The following is a 22,810-nucleotide window of genomic DNA, read 5'->3' on the forward strand; positions in this document are numbered from 1 at the left end:
TTTAGTGCTGGAATCAAAATGCAGCATTCAATTTGCCACTAAAGGCCAAACAAAGCAAAGGAGAAATCTCAACAGCCTGATTTTACAACTCAAAATTCTCATTTTTAGATCATACTTTAAGTGGCATAAATACTGAGAGGCAGCAAATTTCACTACTTCTTCAGTGCTAAGTAGGTAGATGGACACTTCATTTTTTGCAATAGCAACCTTTCACAAAGATTAAGAAAATGTTTTGGAAAAGCAGTAATAGAAATATTGTTTAAGGGGCAGCTGGGTTGCTCAGTGGTTGAGAGCCAGGCCTAGAGACTGGAGGTCCTAGGTTCAAATCTGGCCTCAGACACTTCCCAGCTGAGTGACCCTGGGTAAGTCACTTGACCCCCACTGCCTAGCCCTTACCACTCTTCTGCTTTGGAGCCACACAATAGAGTATTGACTCCAAGATGGAAGATAAGGTTTAAAAAAAAAAAGTTGTTTAATAATCTCCAAGCAGGTGTGCTCATATTACCACAGGGAAAATAACCCTGGACGATTATGTATTAAACAGTGCTGGTAAACAATGCTATACTGTTTTTTCCAAGAAGAAAAAAAACCACCTTTCTTCAATCCTCCATGAGTGAGTCCAGGTGCATCATGGATGCTCAAGGACTTGGCCCCTGAATATGCTGCAGTTTCCTTTTTCCAACCCCAAGTTTACAAGGAAATCTTTAGAACTGGGAAAAAGGCCTCATGTTTATAAATGGATTTCCTCTACTAAGTTAAGAGAAAATGGGATTTCCTCATGAAGATTCCATCTACCAAACTATTTTTGAATTACCATTTATTCTAGCCTTAGAAATGTCTGAAAAAAACTGATCCCTGGTTTCCTAATTCTGTACTCTATAGAAATCATCTAAGATCATCTAACATTAATCCAAAATAAAAACCTAAGGGAGTTAACCGGAAATGGAACCAAAAGAGAAAAGCCCGCACTGCAGACATTTTTAAAAAGCCTTACCCCAATGAGTCCTTTAAAAACACTGAGTATCTCTTGTTCTGTGATTGGTTGGTTTGTTGCTTCTGGATTTGATTTAGACGCAGGAGTAAGTACAGAATTTATGTATACGTCAATAAGAGGAAGTAACTGAGGATGGAGTGGAATAGAAGTTTCACACAGCTGTCTATAAATCCAATCCTGAAGAAACAGGTTAGAGGCAGAATTAATTACAGCAGCAAGAAAATTCGAGGAAATTTCAATACTCCATACATATTGATGAATGACAGAGATAAATCTAAATTTAATTTGGAGCAATTTTAAAACATATCTAGTTTTAATATAAAACCAAAAAACCTGGCCTTGAACTATTTCTACAATTGACCTTTAATGACAGAGAATAAATAGATACAAAAATGAAAACCATGGGATTTCACATGTTGGAATTTTAAGGTTTTATCAAGTGTCAACTCAGAGCAATGGGTAGTAGAGAAGTTCTTGATATTAAATGCACAGATTAACTAAGAAAAATATTTTGGAAGGCACTTCTAAAAATCTCATTTATTTAGGCTAAAATATGCACTGAGTACATTATAAGAACTTAATAAATTACTACTGATTTGCCTTAAGGGGATATAAAAAAATTTAAAGACATAATCCTTCCAAAATTCAGGTGAAACATGGGACATTATTGTATATTCCTTCAAACCAAAAATGTAATTTAATTTTAAAATCAGATATGATAGTCTGGGAGGTGAGAAGCAAGCAGCTTCAGGAGAAGATACTATGTATGTTTCCCAACAGCAATTTCTAAGTAAAAGGTAATCTTAAGAAACAGGACTGGAAATCCATGGTTCTAGTCCTAACTCCTCTGAATCTCAGGCTGGGACAAATGCTAGGCCAGTCACTTCAACCCTGAGTTTTGGTGTCCTTAGCTATTAACTAAGAGGTTGAACTAGATAACCCATAGGACTCATCCAGTCCCACAGACTGCCAAGTCTATAAGCTCTACACAGACACAGAAAATAAATAAGGATGGCATGTAACACATACATGCACACGACTACTGGCAAATAAAATGCCCTTTGCTACTAGAAATGGGGCTCTGGAAAAAAAATCCTGGTTTTAAGTGTTTGATTTGAAAAACTCTTCCAACATTGGTATTTTGATAAATTTTTTCCTTATTCTTAAATACTATTTCAGAAATCTGCTTTGGACAGAAATGTCAATGGTGACAAAAAGTGATCAATTCAAAAATATGTATATAACATCTTAAAGTAAACACCTTGCATTACTAACTCTAGAACTACTGTAAAATTTACATGATAATTTTGACAATTATTTATATGAACTATACAATGGCTCACTATCTGGGGGAATAATTAAACAATGCACTTATTAGTTCAATATTACACATTTGAACAACCAAAAATAATTGTATGAGCATTTAGATTACAAAGCTGCACGCGCACACACACACACACACACACACACACACACACACACACACAAGTAATGGAAGATGTTTAACTGCAATGTAATGCTTTGAAACAAAAAGAGAATTATACTTTTATTGACACTTTATGCTTGGTAAATGATCTACTTCTGAGAAGCTGATAGATACAGTGGATAGGCAAAAACCCAGCGATGTTGGCACTGAGGCTGCTGGTTACAGGAACTCGAACAGCATGAGCTGTGACAACCTAAAGGTAAAAAAAAAAAAATACTTTCAGTATAAGTTCCACTAAAATATGTGTATCTATAAAGAACAGATTGTCCCAATTAGTCACATTTACCTATTTCCAACATTTAAAGATAATTAAAGGAAATAAGGAATTAAACTTTAACAATCCAATGAAGTCTACCATCATTAAAACCACAAGATTTAGAACTGATGTTAAAAATGCATCCATTTAGGGCAGCTAAGTAGACCCAGGCTACAGTCAAGAGGACCTGGATTCAAGCTGGCCTCAAAAACTTCCCAGATATGTGACCTTATACAAGTCACTTATCTTCGTTTGCCTAGCCCTTGCCTTTCTGTATTACAGCTGTTACTAAGACAGAAAGTGTGGAGAGCCATCACACCCCTACTGTCTGACAAAATTACAGTCTGGGAAATTGGGGATGGCAAAGCAGCCCCCAGAAAATAAGGTACCCAACTGAACCCCACTCTGTGTGACTTCTCTCTCTAATGGAATTGTTATGATTATTGTTCTCTCCCCAATATAGAAAAAAATAACATGAGAGCAAATACTTACAGAATTAACACATATAATCCCCTCAGATTATAACCCCAAAAGATTATAATCACAGAATTAAAACCTAAAGACTAATGCCCACTACCCCCCTCCCTTCTTTCCCAAGCAAAAGGCACACTTAAACACTCCACACCCATTGCAGGCAAAGCATGACAGATAAATTAATCATTCCTCTGAAACAATACTGATTTGTTATGTTTATAACAACCAAGCAACCTTGCTAGGTACCTGAATCAAGCACAATATACAACTTGGAAATGAGGAAAATCCTAATTCTGGTCTGTCTTAAATTACCCTCTAACCCTGTACCTAGCTACAAAATGTTTTGTTACCCATCTCCTAAGTAATTGTGATTTGACTGTGAAAGCTGACCAAAAATAACAATGATTCTCCTAACTGGTCAAGCCTTAGGTCAGGAGGGACTAATCTCCAGATCACCTTATTCATCTCATTCACCTCAATCTTTGTTGTAGCAACATAGTAAATGATAATAAAATGTTGATTAAGCAATTTGTTAATGTGTGACATATCCAATTATCTATAAATGATCATGCATATTGAAAAATTGATTGTGCCAGAAAAGTATGTACTCACTGAACCTATAAAATAAAGCAACCTCTGTGGCATGGCAGAGCACTGTGTGATGCCTAACACAGGATTGAGGAAACAGTGCCTCTCATCATTTATTCCATCTAGACAGAAGGACCCTCCCCTCTGAGAGACCACAGGCTAAGCTCTCAAAGAGAAAGAATTTTTTTTCTTAAGCATCCATCGGTTGACTGTGTAGAGCCAAGAGTCAAACAAGAACCGGTCACATACAACTAATTCTCAATGTCTAATCTTACACATTGATAGTACTTTAAATTAAAAGATGTAGAGTTCTGAAAAAGGCTCAGAAGGGGTTTTCCTGACACATGAAAGTTTTTACCATCTTTTGTGAAGTCCCCTAACTAGGAAAACAATCATTAACATTTACTAGTCATTTTAAGTATACCCGAATAAAAATGAAGAGGGTTCCAATTTAAAACAAATGAGTAATATTGGTTCTAAGAATGTATTGATCCCTCAAGAGTTCCAACAAGGAAATAAACCAATGAGACTTTCAAAAAGAATATGGATCTTGGTGTCAGATAGTTTTGACTATTAAAGCAAAGATTCAACACGTTTAAATCTATAAGGCACTTCAAAGCTATATAAGTAGCGAAGGTTAAAGGAAAATACCTGCTCAGTAAAAATTTCCTGAGTGAAGATGGTCTTCATTCTACTCAGAGAGCTTGGTTTAATCACAATCTGAAAAAATGGCATAAATAGTTATTAAATATCATAGTATGAAAATAGATGACTTGCATAGTACAAAATAAGAAAAAGGTCCATATGATCTAAATTAGCTCTAGGTATCACTTGTTTCAAGAAGTCTAAGTCTACCTTACTTATGTTTTTCAAACATATAATAAAAATTATCCTTTTTTCAAATATTTCTAATATTTAAAAAATTAAAGTTAGCAAAAGAACCAAACCAATTTATATAAATATTCTATAAAAATGACTTGAATAGAAACTAATTCTCCCTTAGGAAGGAAAGAAATTACCTTCATTCCCAGTGTTGAGCAGACCAAATCTATGATAGCACTTAGTTGGTTGCTATGGAAATACATAGCCACTAGTAACAGCATCTCCCCAAAGGAGGCAGACACACCAGAAGTGCTGTTGTAACAGAAAGAAAATAATAAATATGAAAAGGGAATAATAAAAACTCTGTCACCTAAGGAAAAAATATTAAGCAGTTTTACCTTTCAAAATAAGCTTCTTCTTTTATCATCCAGCTTAGCCACATCACCATTAGTTGTTCCTGTTCAGGTGTACTAAATAAAATGTGTTGGAACGTTAATAGTTTAATTCAGATAAAGAATAACCACTCTAACGAAAGCATCGTGAAAAAATGCATGCTTGAATAAAGTTATTTTTTTCTTTGTTTAAGGCATTAACAAGACAATTAAGAAGATACTAAAGTTAGGTCTTTCAAACAGAATTAGCAAGTGACCCAGGAGGCCAAGAAAGGAGAATAAGTCATCTTGCCCAGCCACTGCCTTTCTATAGGAATCTGATCAAATCGGACTCCCTCAGCTTCAGGATCTTTATCAGTATAACAGGGATTTGAACTGACCAAACAATAATATTGGAACTAAAGAGGCAAGAATGCCATATTAATGTCTCAACCATCTGACAATGAAAGAATTTTCGATCAGATTAATAGTTGTATCCTAAGTAGCTGATGACTGAATGCCAATGCAATGGCAAAATCCATTTCATCATCTGCAAATACCTAGGCAAACATTATTTTATACTTATTAGGGATACAATAAAAAATTAATTTTAAAAGCTAAGGACCACAAAACCACAAATCTAAAACTGGGAAGGAATCTGAGAGGCTATCTAAATCAGCCTCTTCCCTTCTCATGCAGATGACAAAACCAAAAAGGAAAAAAAATCGTCATCAGACTCCACACAGAAGAGATGGATGACCAAATGTCCAAAGAAAAATAAAGAATTTTATCTGTGGTTTTTTAAAAAGGACTTAGTTTCCATATATTTTATATTCATAACTGAAGGCTTTAAAAATCTAGCCTACCAAAGTCGACAAAATTAGTCCAGGCCCCAAACAATCCCCCAAATAACAGAAAATAAGGGCAGATAAAGTAGACTATACCGAGCAATGAGACACAGGCTAAAGAATGGTATTTTATTATCAATACTGTTTTGGATATTTTAAATTGTCAGAATTTCATTAAGTTAATTATCTGGAATTTCAAGCCCTGAAACATATAGAAAACCTAATCTACCAAGATACTTTTCAATTGTTTCTTTCCACCTTATAGCAGGGATGACAAGATAGCTGAAAAATATGTTTTTCCTACCTTACTGATTAAGAAAGAAATGGTGACAAGCAATAGGACTATTAATGAACCCTGAGTGACACCTTAAAAAAAACCCTACATATAACAACTTTTGATTCAAACTTGAATCTGTTGGGAAACTTCAATCTCTTCCTATTTGTGCATTTTAACACATGAAAGTTCCTTCAAAGAGGTTCATAAAGACAAGAGAATGTTTCATAAAGATACCTGACAAGCGTGGAAAAGGCGAGTAGCATACAAAAGGAAAGAGAAACAAAGCGAACCCCAGCTGGTGTTGCAGGAGGACGACTTGTCATTAGCTGCAATAGCTGCTCAGCTTCTTCATCAGTTGGCCTAAAAGAAATCATCAATGTTTTTAAGTCAAAGATATTCCATATGGTAGGACTTTTAATTTTTTAAATCTTTAAACAATTTTTTAAATCTAAAACATATTCTTTCTGAAACAGATCAAATTCGACAATTAACAAGATTCAGAAAAGAATGATTAAATAACTACTCTGTGTATATTTCAACCATATAAACAACAATTTATGATCAGCTAGCTCACAGAAAGAGCTGTAAGTCATCTAAGAGGCCATCTAGTTTGCTTGTCCCACTGAGAAAGAGAACATCTGAAAAAGAAAGCTATTCAGAAGAAAGAGAAAATAAATTCTATTTATGATTAACATAGTTTCTCAACCATCATAGCTTTGCCTAAGGAACTCTAAGTCACTAAGTGACAGCATTTAGACTAACAAAGCAATTAAAAGAAGATAAACTACTCCAGTTCTACCTATATCAACACTATGGCTTTTATAGGCAGATAAAAATAAATGAATAAACCCCTATCACACACGAATGTTCAAAGGGAGGATTCAAGCCATTCTCCAACTGATAAATGGGAAAGGGACATGAATAGGCAATTTTCAGTTAAAGAAATCAAAACTATTAATAACTACATGAAAAAGTGTTCTAAATCTCTTATAATCAGAGATGATTATATGAGGTGAAGTATCACCTCACACCTAGCAGATTGGCTAACATGACAGCAAAGGAAAGTAATGAATGCTGGAGGGGATGTGGCAAAGTAGGGACATTAATTCATTGCTGGTGGAGTTGTGAACTGATCCAACCATTCTGGAGGGCAATTTGGAACTATGCCCAAAGGGCGCTAAAAGACTTTAAAAACTTTAAAAAACCCTTTGATCCAGCCATAGCACTGCAGGGTTTATACCCCAAAGAGATAATAAGGAAAAAGACATGTGCAAGAATATTCATAGCTGCGCTCTTTGTGGTGGCAAAAAAATGGAAAATGAGGGGATGCCCTTCAATTGGGGAATGGCTGAACAAATTGTGGTATCTGTTGGTGATGGAATACTATTGTGCTCAAAGGAATAATAAAGTGGAAGAATTCCATGGAGACTGGAACAACCTCCAGGAAGTAATGCAGAGCAAGAGGAACAGAACCAGGAAAACATTGTACACAGAGACAGATACACTGTGGTACAATCGAACATAATGGACTTCTCCATTAGTGGCAATGCAGTGATCCTGAACCACTTGGAGGGATCTATGAGAAAAAACACTATCCGCATTCAGAGGAAAAACTGGGAGTAAAAACACAGAAGAAAAACAACTGCTTGATTACATGGGTCAAGGGGGATATGGTTGGGGATGTAGATTCTAAATGATCACCCTAATGCAAACACCAACAACATGGAAATGGGTTCTGATCAAGGACACATGTAATACCCAGTGGAATTGCGTGTCAGTTATGGGAGGGGTTGGGGGAAGGGTGGGAGGAATAGAAAATGATTTTTGTAACCAAGGAATAATGTTTGAAATTGACCAAATAAAAAAATGTCAAAAAAAAAGGGAGAATTCATTCTTGATGTACACAAACTTAGTTTGTAAGGTGTGGTTTTAAAATATAATACAAGGTGTTCCAAAAGTTTTCATAGTTTTCTAAAATAATAATGCCTTTCATTTATATACCACTTTATAGTTTACAAAGCACTTTCCCATACATTCTTTTTCCAGGTTTATGGTCTGTTATTCCTTTTCATGAATGCAACACTTTATTCCAGCTAGTTTCTTTTATAGGAAGTTTCATTTCATATATATCTCTGCCTTAGTATTTACTATCCCCAATGCAGAGGATGTCCTCTTTCCATACCTTTACCTGAGGAAATCCCCAGCCACACTCCTTTCAAGGCTTAGCTCAAGGGCCACCTCCTACTCGAGGCCTTTCTTGATCTTCCCAAGTGGCTGGCCCCTCCTCTGAATGAGAAATTACTTTGTACACATTTTGAACTTATTTATGTATATGCTGTCTCTCAGCTCTTACTTAGACTATAAGTTCCCTGAAGGCAAGAAATGCTTGATTGTTGTGCCTGGCACACAACAAGGATTTAATAAAAGATTTGTTACAATGAACTGAAATTATCTAAGCCTAGTCTAATAAGAAACTTGGAAGTTCTCTAAATAAGATCATATATTCACTTCCTTATTAGCAAAAATGAGAACATAATACTGAGTATCAAAATAAATATTAATAATAAATATCAATAAATATAAAAATAGTAAGTACTTGAGTCCAGCAATCCCCATCAAAGCACAATAGAGACGTAACAGTGCACTGGCTTTCACGACATGCTCTTCTTTCAGTCCTGAATACACAGACACATTAGGTTCCATCTCCACATCAGCTTCTTCCACAATGCGTGTACTTCTTACTGTAGGAAGGATGCCCATCAACTCCAAAAGAAGCTGCCTTCTCATTTGCCAAAGCACAGAACTGCTAGTCTCCCTTTTTTTCTGCAAGATATATGAGCCACAGAAGGGAAGCATTAAGTACTTATTGATTCAAAAGGCAGTTTAAATAAAGAATCGCACTTAACATCTAAAATTAACTAGTTATATTTTTCCTTAAAAAAATGCATTGGTTATTTTTTGTGGTGCAAAGAACCAGAAGTAAAATGAGGGTCCCCTGATTGGGGAATAGCTTGAAAAATTATGGTATAAAATACAAATTAATCTGCAGGGGGAAAATGAAAAGCAGTCTGTCAGCAATTGGGTTTAAAACACTATCTCAAACCATATACCACAATAAGTTATATTGATGTGGCAAAATTGGGATACTAAAACACTAGTGGTGGAGTTGTGAATTTATCTAAGCATTCTGGAGGGCAATTTGGAACTATGTACAAAGGGCTTCAAAGACTGCCTGCCCTTTGATCCAGCCATACCACTGTGGGGTTTGTACCCCAAAGGGATAATAAGGAAAAAGACTTGTACAAGAATATTCATAGCTGTGCTCTTTGTAGTGGCAAAAACCTGGAAAATGAGGGGGTGTCCATTGATTGGGGAATGGCTTAACAAATTGTGGTATATGTTGGTGATGGAATACTATTGTGCTCAAAGGAATAATGAACTGGAGGAATTTCATGTGAACTGGAAAGACCTCCAGGAATTAATGCAAAGCAAAAGGAACAAAACCAGGAGAACACTATACACAGAGATGGATACACTGTGGCACAACTGAATGTAATGGACTTCTCTACTAGCAGCAATGCAACACCCCAGGACAATTCTGAGGGACTTATGAGAAGGAACACTATCCACATCCAGAGAAAGAACTGTGGGAGTAGAAACACAGAAGAAAAACATATGATTGATCACATGGTTTGATGGGGATATGATTGGGGATGGTGACTTTAAATGATCACTCTATTGTAAATATTCATAACATGGAAATAGATTTTGATAAATGATAAATATAAAACCCAGTGGAATTGCTCGTCAGCCCCAGGATGGGGGAAGGGAAGAGGGTAGGAAAAGAACATGTAACCATGGAAAAATATTACAAATTAACTAAATGAACAAAATTTTTAAGCAAAAAATTAATTAATTTTTAAAGGACATATTAATAAATTAGAGGAGTTGAAAAGGAGCTACCTTTCACAACTATGAGTAAGAGAAGATGTCTTGACCAAACTAGGAAAAGAGGTGAAAAAATGGACAACTTTTATCATGTAAAATTTAAAATGTTTTGCAAAATCAAAGCAATTAAAACCAGAAAGTAAAAAGATAGCTAGGGGGAAATATTTGCAGCAGGTTTCTCTTTAAAAGGTCTACAATAGATGAAAGCACAGAATTTTTCACTCATTTATTTGGGTTTTTGTTTTGGGGTGTTATATAATTATGCACTTAAAAAATGAACAATATGGACATGTTTTTCATGATAATAACACAGGTATAACCCAGACTGAATTGTTTGCCAGCTCTGAGAGAGGAGAAGGAAAGGGGGAAGGGAGACAATTTGGATCATATAACTTTGGAAACTTATCTAGAAACTTGTTACATGTAATTGGCAAAAAAATGAATATATAAATTACAAAAAATAAAATAAAGGGTCTGCAATCCATGATATGTAAGGTCTAAATTAAATATATAACAAAGGCCCCTCTCCAATAAGAGGTCAAGAGATCTGAAAAAGCTATTCTCAAATGAAGAATAATAAGCTATCAATAATCATATTTTAAAATGCTCTATATCACTAATTAGAGAAATGCACATTACAACTGAGATTCCATTTCACACTGTATTAGGTTGGGAAAGATTAAAAAAACAACAATGATACAACTATTCTGGAAAACTAACTCATACTCATATGCATATCCTTTAACTCAGTAATACTACTAATAGGTAGAGAGCCCTAAAAAGATCAAAGCAAGAGGAAAAGAACAAAAATATTCATAGAATCATTTTTCATAGTAGTAAAGAATGAGAAATTAAGGGAATATAGAACTGGGAAATGGCTAAACAAATTATGGGATACTATTGAGCCATAAGGAATGATGAAAGAGAGTTTCAAGAAACCTGGGAAGACTTAGATGAACTAAAGAAGAATGAAATGAACAGAGCCAGAAGTATAAATGTTAAATGAAAGTGACAACATAATGAAAAACAATTGAAAGATTTAAGAATTCTGACCAGACACAATTCCAGAGGACCAATTTTGATGAAGCATGCTACCTACCTCCTGACAGGACAGAAAAAGACATAGTTTTTGGATATAGCCAATATGAGATTTTGTTTTGCTTGATTATATATATCTGCTACAATGGGGTCAGGGGGAAGACAAGGAGAAAAAATATATCTTTGTTAACTGAAAATAATAAAATTAAATGTTTTAAGAAGAAAATATCTTGGGGGCAGCTGGGTAGCTCAGTGGATTGAGAGCCAGGCCTACAGACGGGAGGTCCTGGGTTCATATCTAGCCTCAGACACTTCCCAACTGTGTGACCCCGGGCAAGTCACTTAACCCTCATTGCCTAGCCCTTACCACTCTTCTGCCTTGGAACCAATACAAAGTATTGGTTATAAGACAGAAGGTAAGAGTTTAAAAAAAAAAAGAAAGAGAGAAAAAAGCTTACCGAAACAAACCCAACTACTATATGAAAAAATTACAAAACATTTTTTCACACAAATAGTCAGACCTGAACAATTAGAAAAATATTAATTGCTCATGGATAAACCAAAACAATACAATAAAAATAACAATTCTACGTAAATTAACTTACCATATTCTAAGAACTAGAAAAAATAACAAAATTCATGTGAGAAAACAAAAGTCAAGCACATCAAGGGAATTAATAAAAAATATATAAAGGATGGAGCCCTAGCCATACCAGTTTCAAATTATACTATAAAGTAGTAATCATCAAAACAATCTGGTACTGCCTAAGAAATAGAGTAGTGGATCAATGGAATAGGTTAGGAAATCAACACACAGTAGTTAATGACCATAGTAGCATTGTTTGATAAACCTAAGATGTAAGCTATAGAGAAAAGAACTCATTATTTGAGAAAAACCGCTGGGAAAACTGGAAAACTATGGCAGAAACTAAGCATTGACCAGCATCTCACAACATATATTAAAATAAAGTCAAAATGGATACTTGATTTCAAAATAAAGGGTGATAACCTAAAAAAATTAGGGGAACACAGTAAAGTTTACATGTCAGACTTATGAATAAGGGAAAAATTTATGACCAGACAAGACAAAGAGAACATAATGAAAAATGAATTAGATAATTTGTTTATATCAAATTTAAAAGGGTTTGTATGAACAAAACCAACGCAACCAAGATTAGAAGAGAAAAAACAAATTTGAAAAAAAATTTCAGTGTCTTTGCCAAAGCCTCATTTATCAAATATATAGCGAACTGAGTAAAATTTCTAAAAATGCAAGTCATTTTCCAATTAACAAATGGTCAAAGGATATAAACAGACAGGTCTGAGATGAAGAAATTAATATGACAGACGTAAGAAAAAATGCTCCAAGTCACTACTGATTAGAGAAATACAAATTTAAACAACTCTAAGATGCCATCTCACACTTATCAAATTAGCCAATCAAACCAAAAAGGAAAGTGATAAATGTTCAAGAGAATGTAGGAAAATGAGGGCACTAATCCACTGTTGGTGGAACTGTGAACTGATATAACCATTATGGAGATCAATCTGGAACCACACTCAAAAGGCCATAAAACTATGCATACCTTCTGACCCAGTAATACCACTAGTGGGTCTGTATCACAGAGATCAGAGATAGGGGGAAAACTGCAGAAAAATATAATTAGTCTCCATCAATTGGGGAATGGCTGAACAAGTTGTGATATATGATTGTTATGGAATACTACTATACCATAATACATGACAACAAGACCAACTGTGAAGGACTAATCAGCAAAAGAAGGTCCCAAGATAATTCCAAGGGATTCATGATAAAAAATGCTATCCAAAATCAAAAAAGGAACTGTTGGACTCTGACTGTAGGTCAAAGCAGGTCATCTTTCACTTTATTTCCTTCATATGGTTTTTAGTGTATGTGTGATGAAAAATAAAAAAATTCAGACTCCTTTGGCACAAAGGAAATGTCTTTTTTGACATTTTTGAGGGGTCTGATGAATTTTGCTGAAGATTCAAGAGTAAATTAGCTGTTCTACTGATGAGACTGACTGGTTTTTTGTAGGATATGGCATCTCTGTTCTTTAAGTGGTTTCTTGCAGGTACAGCTAGGAGGTATACATTTGAACCCAGGATCTCCTGTATGTTTTAAGCAAATGCAACATAACAATTCACTTTGAAAAAAAATCACCTTAAAAGTAAACATGCTTTTCCCATTTTAGGAGCCCACAATAAAGTCTGACTCTTAATCTTTACTTTCCAGTGTTTCTTACCTGCTGTCCATTTCGAATAAACGTTCCAAACCAAGTTCGAACTCTTGCATTTGTGCCAAGAAGCAAACCACTAACAAAACATACCAGGTCACTCACTCCGTCTTCAGAAGCTTCATTCTTAGTATGATCCAATGTCAAAGCTACTCCAAGGCCTGGCAGGTGGCATTCTTCCACCTAACAGCACAGATAACAAATCAAAATCAATACATGGCAACTAGGACTGACATGCCTGGGGTTAGGTTTCACTAAAATAAATAAAAGTTCAGAGAGAAAGGTGAAATGTATACAAAAGAAATCCATGAAATGAACAACCCAACTCCAAAGATATGCTCTCAAAATATCTGGGGAAAAAATGTCTTTGCCTTCACCTATGGCATGATACTACCGCCTATTTGAAGTCCTATATTTTATTCCCTTTATCCCATCAAGAGCCAAGTTTCTTACCACCATGCCTCGGACCTTCAGAGCCTGAGAAGGGTTCATTTTACATAAGAAACGCAGAGCATCAGTCCTACGCCGTCCACCCAGGCTTTCCTCATCTTGCCGTTCGCCATTCTTAATCAATCCTCTACAAACTAAACATTAAGAGGATTCAATCACTTCAACTTCATAACTATTTGATATAGTTAGTCAACCAGCATTGAAGGACTTAACTATGTACAAGACATAGGAAGCTCTGGAGATAAAAAACAAGTTGAAAACAGCACTGAGCATAAGCAATCATTAAAGGCTGCCTTCAGGGGATCCCCAATGCTTACAGAATTAAAAACTCCTTGCCTAACATGCAAGGTTCTCTGAAATCTGGCTTCAATTCACCTTTTCCAGCCATACTGCACTCTATTCCCCTCATACACTATTCATTCAAGCCAAACAGGACTACTTGCTGTTTCTTGACTTCTTGTCCTCTCCTGCCTTTGTGCCTCTGCTTGCAGTCCCCCAACTATAAATGGAATATTCTTCAATTCCAATTTTCCCTATCATGTCTGTTTCCATTTAGATGTTATCTCCTTCATTTCCTCAGTCTGTTAATAAACAAGTGACAAGCATCCTCTTTGTGCTAAGCACTAGAGATACAAAGAAAGGAAAAAAACAAATCCCTGCTCTCAAGAAGCTCACAGTCTAAAGATGTAGACAACATGAAAACAACTTTGTACAAGCAAATCATATACAGCAAAATTGAAAGATAGTAAGAGGAAGACACTACAATAAAGGATGACTTGGAAAGGCTTTCTATAGGTGTGATTTTATCTAGGACTTAAAGGAAGGTAGAAATGAAAATGGAGAGCATTATATACATGGGAAAAGAGCTCGCTAAAATGCCTGGAACTGGGAGACTGTCTTAAATGAGGAACAGCAAAAAGGCCAACAGATTTGAGATTGAATACTACTGGTGATGAGGTTTGTAACATGTAAAAAAAAACTAGAAAAGGAAAAGGTCAAAGTTATAAAAGGATTTCAATGACAAAAAGTGGATTTTATAGTTAATCCCAAAAATGATAGCGAGGCAGTGGAATGTATTGAGTGGGAAGATGACATGGTTGACCTCTACTTGAGGAAATCACTATCACAAAAGTGATTGGAGAATAGATTACAGCAGAGACTTGTGGCAGGAAAACCTATATGCAAGCCATTGCAATAGTGGGTAAGGTGATCAGGACCTGCACCAGAATAGTAGAAATGTCAGGGGAGAAAGGGTGACATAAGCTAGTAATGTTAAAAAGGTAAAACTGACAGACTTTGGAAACAAATTAGATACAGAAGCTAAGAGTGAGGAGTCAAGGATGATATCCAAGTTGAGAGCCTGTATAACTAAGAGGACGGTGATACCCTCAATATCAATAGGAAAATTAAGAAGGGGAGAGAGTTCAGAAAGATAATAACGACTTCAGTTCTGGACAGGCTGAGCTTATATATATATATAAAGGATACTGAGTGATAGGCAGTTGAAGATGAAAGAATAGAGGTCAGCAGAGAAGACAGAGCTAGATTAGAGAACCCAGCCTCATAAAGATGATAGTTGAATCCATGGAATCTCCTGAGATCAACAAGTAAAATAGCATAAAGGGAGAAAAGGGCCCAAGACAGAGGCCTAGAGGATATATATGGTTATCATGACCTGGATGAAGATCCAGCAAAGGAGACCAAGAAGGAGCAATTAGATAAGAAGAACCAGGAGAGAAAAGCACTCTGAAAACCTAGAAGGAAAAGAATTTCAAGGAGAAGAGTCATTATAACTATGTCAAGGGCCACAGAGGTCAAGAAGGATGAGCACTGAGAAATGGCCATTAGATTTAGCAATTAAGAAATCAATGGGTATGGAGCAAAAATGGAAGACTAGAGAGTTGAACTCTCTCAGTGTTCTTCTCCAAACAACTTTAAAATAAAAACCAAACCTAATTTTGAGGTAGCAGAGTCAACAAAAGGTCAGGGTGAACAAAGGTCTAATTACTCAAATTTACAAATCGCTAAATCAATTGTACAAAAAAATCAAGCCATTCTCCAATTGATAAACGGGCAAGGGACATGAATAGGCAATTTTCAGTTAAAGAAATCAAAACTATTAATAAGCACATGAAAAAGTGTTCTAAATCTCTTATAATCAGAGAGATGCAAATCAAAACAACTCTGAGGTATCACCTCACACCTAGCAGATTGGCTAACATGACAGCAAAGGAAAGTAATGAATGCTGGAGGGGATGTGGCAAAGTCGGGACATTAATTCATTGCTGGTGGAGTTGTGAACTGATCCAACCATTCTGGAGGGCAATTTGGAACTATGCCCAAAGGGTGATAAAAGAATGTCTACCCTTTGATCCAGCTATAGCACTGCTAGGTTTGTACCCCAAAGAGATAATAAGGAAAAAGACATGTACAAGAATATTCATAGCTGCGCTCTTTGTGGTGGCAAAAAAATGGAAAACGAGGGGATGACCATCAATTGGGGAATGACTGAACAAATTGTGGTATATGTTGGTGATGGAATACTACTGTGCTCAAAGGAATAATAAAGTGGAGGAATTCCATTGAGACTGGAACAACCTCCAGGAAGTGATGCAGAGCGAGAGGAGCAGAACCAGGAGAGCATTATACACAGAGACTAATACACTGTGGTATAATCGAACGTAATGGACTTCTCCATTAGTGGCAATGCAGTGATCCTGACCAACTTGGAGGGATCTATGAGAAAAAACACTATCCACATTCAGAAGAAAAACTGTGGAAGTAAAAACACCAAAGAAAAACAACTGCTTGAATACATGGGTCAAGGGGGATATGATTGGGGATGTAGACTCTAAATGAACATCCTAGTGCAAACATCAACAACATGGAAATGGGTTCTGATCAAGGACACATGTAAAACCCAGTGGAATTGCACATCAGCTATGGGAGGAGGAGAGGAGGGAGGAATAGAATATGATTTCTGTAACCAAGGAATAATGTTTGAAATTGACCAAATAAAAATTTTAAAAAAGGAAAAAAAAGGTCAGGGTGAGACATTTCTATGGCCTAAGAAAATGTAGGAGGTCAGTAGGAAAATGTATAACATTACTGTGGAAAGCCTTTCCAGAGACCACATATACAGGACAGCAAGAAAAGTCACAGCAGCAGCAGTAACTCTGAAAGTTCTTAGCCCAAAAAGAGTAAAGGGGTCAGACAACTGGTCAGAAAGAGGTTACAGGGGGCAGCTGGGTAGCTCAGTGCATTGAGAACCAGGCCTAGAGACAGGAGATCCTAGGTTCAAATCTGGCCTTACACACTTCCCAGTTGTGTGACCCTGGGCAAGTCATTTGACCCCCATTGCCTAGCCCTTACCACTCTTCTGCCTTGGAGCCAATACACAGTATTGATTCCAAGACGGAAGGTAAGGGTTTTTTTAATTAATTAATTTAAAAAAAAAAAGAAAGAGGTTACAGAGGATCTTTTGCTGATACTAAGTGCGACTGGCACTGACTAGCAGCTCCGTTGCCTACATGCAGTTCTAGTACAAAGTTCCAGGGCAGGCAGAAAGAAGCACTAGAGGTCAAAGGGAAAGGATTTATATGCACAGAAAATATTTATAGTAGCTCCCTATGTGGTCGCAAAGAATTAGAAATTGCGGGGATGTACATCAGTTGGGAAATGGCTGAACAAATTGTGGCATATGACTCTGCTAAGGGAAAAGACAAGGGAGACAGTTTCAGAAAAACAAAGACTTATATGAACTGATGTAAAGTGAAGTGAGAAGAACTGGGAGATAGACAATGATTGTGTAACAGCAATGTTACAATGATAATCAACTGTGAAACTCTTGGCTACTCTCATCAATCAAGACAATTCCAAAGGACTCGTGATAAAAAAATATTATCTACCTGCAGAGAGAATGAACTTTGAGTATAAACTGTTAAATACAATTTTCTCATTTTAAGAAGTGTCTTGTTTCATCTCTCCATCTATAAATGTACGAGCTATTTATTAAATAATTATTGATACCTTTTATAGCTTTGAATAGATGTACTCTTAACAAAACAAGAATTAAAGGCAATTACAAAAGATAAAATAGGTAAGTCTGCATGCATGCATAAAAGTAAAAAGCTTCAGCAAAAAGGGAGCAATAGAACCAAGGAAAAAAACCTTTGTATCAAATTTCTCTGGTAAGGATTGGGTATCCAAGATATATTTATAACAAATAATAAATATAGAAGACTAAGCTATCCTCCAATAAACAAATGGCCAAAGGATATAAACAAATCATTTTCAAAAGAACTGCAAAGTATTACCAACCATATGAAAGAATCACTAAAATGCCTAGAAGAAATGCAAATCAAAACAACCTTGAGGCTTCACCTTATACACTGCAAATTGATAAAAATGACTAAATATGGCAATAGTCAATGGTAGAGTGGTTGTTGAATAATAGGCACACTAATACATTGTTGGTGGTACTATGGAATGGTACAACTATTTTGGAATTAAGCAGATAAAGTGACTAAAATGTCTATACCCTTTGAATCGGAGACTCCATTATTGGAATTATACCCAAAAGAAGTCATCAATAAAAGCACATCCTCAAACTATCCCTTACTGGAGGAGTACGTTCACAGGTATTAACTATTGTAAATTTTTTTAGACTTTTTCAAGTTATTCATCAGTTGTCATCATTTTTTTTCTTCTTTTGCGCAGCCCCCCCCTTTTTGGCCTCTAAGAAAAATTATTTGTTATATGAAATTTCTTTCTGGGATATGGAGAGGAATACTCGAGATGACTATAATGATGTAAAAAACAGATGACATCAAGAAAAATTATCTAAGAAAAATTATTAAGTTGAATCTCCTAAATCCAACTTGAAGCAGTTAAGAAAAATTTAATAGACATTTAGGTTTATCTCAAACTATGCTTTTGTTCCTTCTTCTAATACTTACTAAAAAGTTATTTTTCTGAGCTGGATGCTGATGAAATATACAAGAGCAAAAGCCTTATTTCAATAACAAATACACTGCAGCCAGCATAAGGAACTCTTTCCCTGATAACATTCAACATAAATACATTTTACCTATGGAGTTGGGTTGGGAGAATGATTCAACTAGTCTCCAGGCTTTTAGCTGAAATTACCAAAGCCACTCTTGATTGTAATACTGCTTCGGAAATAAAAGCTTAATAGAACCAATTCAGAATACCTTGCATGAGTAACTCAATAGTTTGATTTTGATTTATTCAGGCCCTACTACACTAATGCAGTATTTTCCAGTCATTATTAATAGAGATGAAAGACAAGAAAATTGATCTCCCTCATTTTCTATTCTAAACTTGGTTTGCTTGCAAGTTAGCAGCAATGATGAAAATGAAAAAGAGAATTTATAGAAAAAAAATATAGCTTCCTGGTATTTCTAATTATATGCTGCCTTATGCTACTCTTCAGTTGAATTAAAAGATATCATTCTGAAATTTCAAAATTGCAATTTCCTAAATGACCATACCTTTTGAACCACAGACTCCATTACTGGGTTTATATTCTGATGCCGAAAGTGGTCATAATTTCTAAAAATACTCAAATGAAATTTCCATTAATGTTTTTCCACAATTAGAAAAATAAAGCCCTTGAGTTACCCAATCAAAAAATGTTAACATTCCATTTTATAAGATCTACTTACCTTCATTAAAACTATCGGGGACATTAGCCACTAAGAGACACAGGAACCAAGATCCATTTCGAACATGTAGCAAGGCTTCAGCTACATCAACTATGGGAAGCAGAGAAGGAAGTTCTGTGGGTAAACAAGGTGTGTTTCAGTTAATAAAATGAGCAATACATAATATTTCAAAAAAGTAGGTAGTGAACATCTTCAGTTGATATACTCTAAATTCAGATAAACTTAGGAACTTTATCATCTCATAAACTTTCCTTCCTGTCTTAGACATTTAAAATAAACATTATGGTTGGTAATTTTGAAAGTGGCACAATGTTCAAAGTTGAAATGTTACACTGTTATCACTAAGGAACAAACTATTTCTGAAATGTATCTTAGCACAGTACCTGCTTGTAAAATACAAAGCACATCTGCAGCTTCTTCCAAATAGACTGGACTCTCAAAAAGCTCAGAAGATTTAAAGAAGAACTCTCCATTGGACTCAGATACCTACAAGAAAAGATCCAAAACTTTAAGTAAGCTAATATGTCTATAAAATGTAACTAAGGAATTAAGTTCCTTAACAGTGAGGGTTATTTCTGTTTATCAACAGGTATCCTAAATAGTCAGAATATTGCTATGTGCCCCCCAAATAAATATATAACTAATATTGACCAGAATAATAAATTTCAATTGCATGAAAACTCAAATAGAAAATCACCTGAAGATAGAAATGACTATTTAAGTCATGACAGTATCAGTCTAAGTGACTATATTTTAAGGAACTACCCAGCCCTTGATTAGAATAAAAAGACTAAAAAGAATAGGAATGTTCTTCAAGCTGAGCCGCATCTATGAACCAAGAATGCTACCTTAGGGGTAGCTTGGTGGCTTTGTAGATTGAGAGCCAGGGCTAGAGATAGGAGGTTCTGGGTTCAAATCTGAGCTAATATACTTTTTAGCTATGTGACCCTGAGCAAGTCACTTGACCCCCATTGTCTAGACTTTATCACTTTTCTGCCTTGGAACCAATACACAGTATTAATTCTAAATCAGAAGGTAAGGGTAAAAAAAAAAAAGAATGCTACCTGAAGTAGCATTTTCTTTCAGTATTAGACTAACCATTTAAAAACTTTAAAATGGCACAGGAAGGGAACACATCCAAATTCAAATTCCCTATAAAATGACACCAGGCATACACATTTACTTAAGACCTAGAACATTAACAATAACAAATGATTAATTTAAAATGAATTCAATATTTTTCCAATTCAGTTTTGACATATTTGGTATAAACAGAAGCAAATAAAACTTCCATGTAAATATTGCAATAAAAAAGGATTACAGATCACTTTACTTTATAAGTATCAGATACTAAATGCAAAAAAGAAAAACATATATATGGAGAAAAACCTTTATGTTGCTGCAGTACTATAAAGTAAACAGAATATAAAATCAATCTGTTCCTACTGCAAAGTGTTAAAAAGATTAAAATGTTTATAACACAAAACTATCACTTAATATATATATAACACCCAGTAGAATTGCTTGTCAACTCTAGAAGAGGGGAGGGAAGAAGAGAGGGAGACAGCATGAATCATGTAACCACAGAAGAGAATGTAATTTTGTAAAAAATTTGTAAAAAAATTTGTAAAAAAAAAATGTAAATTTAAAATTAAAAAGAAAAAAGAAAACTATCACTTAAGTCAGAATTCATATAACAATTTTAAATATTTTCTTTGGCAAAAGTAGGAAACTAGTAGAATTCAATCTTTTTGGTCCCAGATAAATAAAATTTACCAATTTTTACATCTGAAAATTAGGACTAAAACTGATAAAGCTATAATAGTGTGACAATCTAGCAAAATAAATAATACCTAAAAAAGAATGCACTTTCCACTACATTTTATAGACTACCAGGAAAAGAGGAAAAGAAATAAGCTGTGAGGCAATATTTTGATATATACTGTTAAGTTTTTGAAGATAAAAGCCCCAGGTTGAAAATAAAACAATACATAGTAAAGAATAGCAGCCTGCCTAGCACTGTTATCACTGACCTTACATATCAGTGGGGTACTGGGGGAAAAGCACAGTCTTCATAGTCAAGAGAATCTGTTCAAATCAATAACTTTGACCTTGGGCAATTCATTTGAACTCTCTGGGCCTCTGCGTCCTCAACTGTAAAATGAGGAGGTTGGACTGAATGGCCTGATTTCCCTTTCAGCTCTAGAGCAATGAAATATCAAGTCAAGTGGGTTTCTAGCTGTCAGCAGAAAAAATTCACCTTGTTCATGATAGCTAAGAGTTCACTAAGCACAAGACGCAAGCGACGAGGTGAATCACTATGTTCAAATTCTAATGTCAGTCCATGCTGAAGCTGTGATACCAAAATGCTCTCTCCGCTGCCTCCACCAAATTTATGCCTAATTAAGAAAGCAAAAAAAAAAACAAGACATTTAAGTGAACAATATTGTGAATATTAAAACCAAAAAATAACTTTTAAAAAATAACTAGAGAACTTAAGAACATTTAAATGTATAATACTAATTCTGAGTTAAAACCTCAATCATGAATTCAAAACAAAACTGAATCTATGGTAAAAACTGTTTATTATCACCCATAAATTTATTTTATAAACTCCAATATCAGAGAGCAACAAAGTTTCAATTTCTGAGCTCCCCTTTTCCAAAAATTACATTCTATGAAATGCTTATAAAGCTCTAAGGTATAGCAGATTCCACTACTCTCATTATACTTGAGTTCCAAACACTAAATCAAGTCATAACAGGGAGTTCATTACCTAAGCTGTTGTTCTTTATTGGCATCTTGTTCCAAAGCATGGAAATCTACAGACAGCAATGCAACAATGGAATTGACGGCTTCCACCCCTGAAAGAAGGCGCAGAATAAGTTTTTTATCCTGAGCCCAGCTTTGGCTCTGGTCAGCTGGAGCACATAATGCCATCCGAACCAAACAAGGCAAGAGAAGTCTTAATTCTGGATCACTGAGGGAGGCCAAACGAACAACATCAACCTTCTGCATTGCCTCAAAGGCAAAGGGGCTGACAAACTGAAGATTTGTGCACTCTGCCATCTTTACTGTTAACCCTAAGAAAGAAAAAGAAGTATGTTAGGAAATACTTCCATTTATATAGTTCCAAATAATTCTACATTCCATAAAGGCCTAAGAAAATGTGACCTACAGTCTAAGGAAAACGGGAAATTAGTGTTGTTCCTGATTCTTCACTGGGTGACTTTGTTCATCAATTTATCTAAATAAAAATTTGTTAAGAAAGCATATTAGATATAACATGAAAAGCAAATGTACCAAAATCATT

General features: G+C 35.3%; 1 protein-coding gene across 2 annotated transcripts in view; it reads right to left on the bottom strand.

Annotated features, from left to right (window-relative positions):
• Positions 1 to 22,810, bottom strand: part of INTS2 (integrator complex subunit 2) — a 44,513-nt gene that overhangs the window by 20,382 nt on the left and 1,321 nt on the right. Inside the window, exons 2-15 of one of the 2 annotated variants that reach the window (XM_056816479.1) lie at positions 22,676 to 22,744; positions 22,274 to 22,580; positions 21,758 to 21,896; positions 19,881 to 19,983; positions 19,498 to 19,611; positions 13,814 to 13,944; positions 13,370 to 13,543; positions 8,713 to 8,939; positions 6,351 to 6,476; positions 5,019 to 5,090; positions 4,818 to 4,932; positions 4,450 to 4,518; positions 2,539 to 2,673; positions 995 to 1,171 (exon numbers count right to left, since the gene is read on the bottom strand). In XM_056816479.1, the coding sequence (XP_056672457.1) occupies positions 995 to 1,171; positions 2,539 to 2,673; positions 4,450 to 4,518; positions 4,818 to 4,932; positions 5,019 to 5,090; positions 6,351 to 6,476; positions 8,713 to 8,939; positions 13,370 to 13,543; positions 13,814 to 13,944; positions 19,498 to 19,611; positions 19,881 to 19,983; positions 21,758 to 21,896; positions 22,274 to 22,566 (1,875 nt within the window). In that variant the 5' untranslated portion in view covers positions 22,567 to 22,580; positions 22,676 to 22,744. The remainder of the gene's footprint in view (positions 1 to 994; positions 1,172 to 2,538; positions 2,674 to 4,449; positions 4,519 to 4,817; positions 4,933 to 5,018; positions 5,091 to 6,350; positions 6,477 to 8,712; positions 8,940 to 13,369; positions 13,544 to 13,813; positions 13,945 to 19,497; positions 19,612 to 19,880; positions 19,984 to 21,757; positions 21,897 to 22,273; positions 22,581 to 22,675; positions 22,745 to 22,810) is intronic. The other variant, XM_007481763.3, reaches the window with a different exon arrangement.

This window comes from Monodelphis domestica, chromosome 2, assembly GCF_027887165.1.
Source record: "Monodelphis domestica isolate mMonDom1 chromosome 2, mMonDom1.pri, whole genome shotgun sequence".
Taxonomy (NCBI): domain Eukaryota; kingdom Metazoa; phylum Chordata; class Mammalia; order Didelphimorphia; family Didelphidae; genus Monodelphis; species Monodelphis domestica.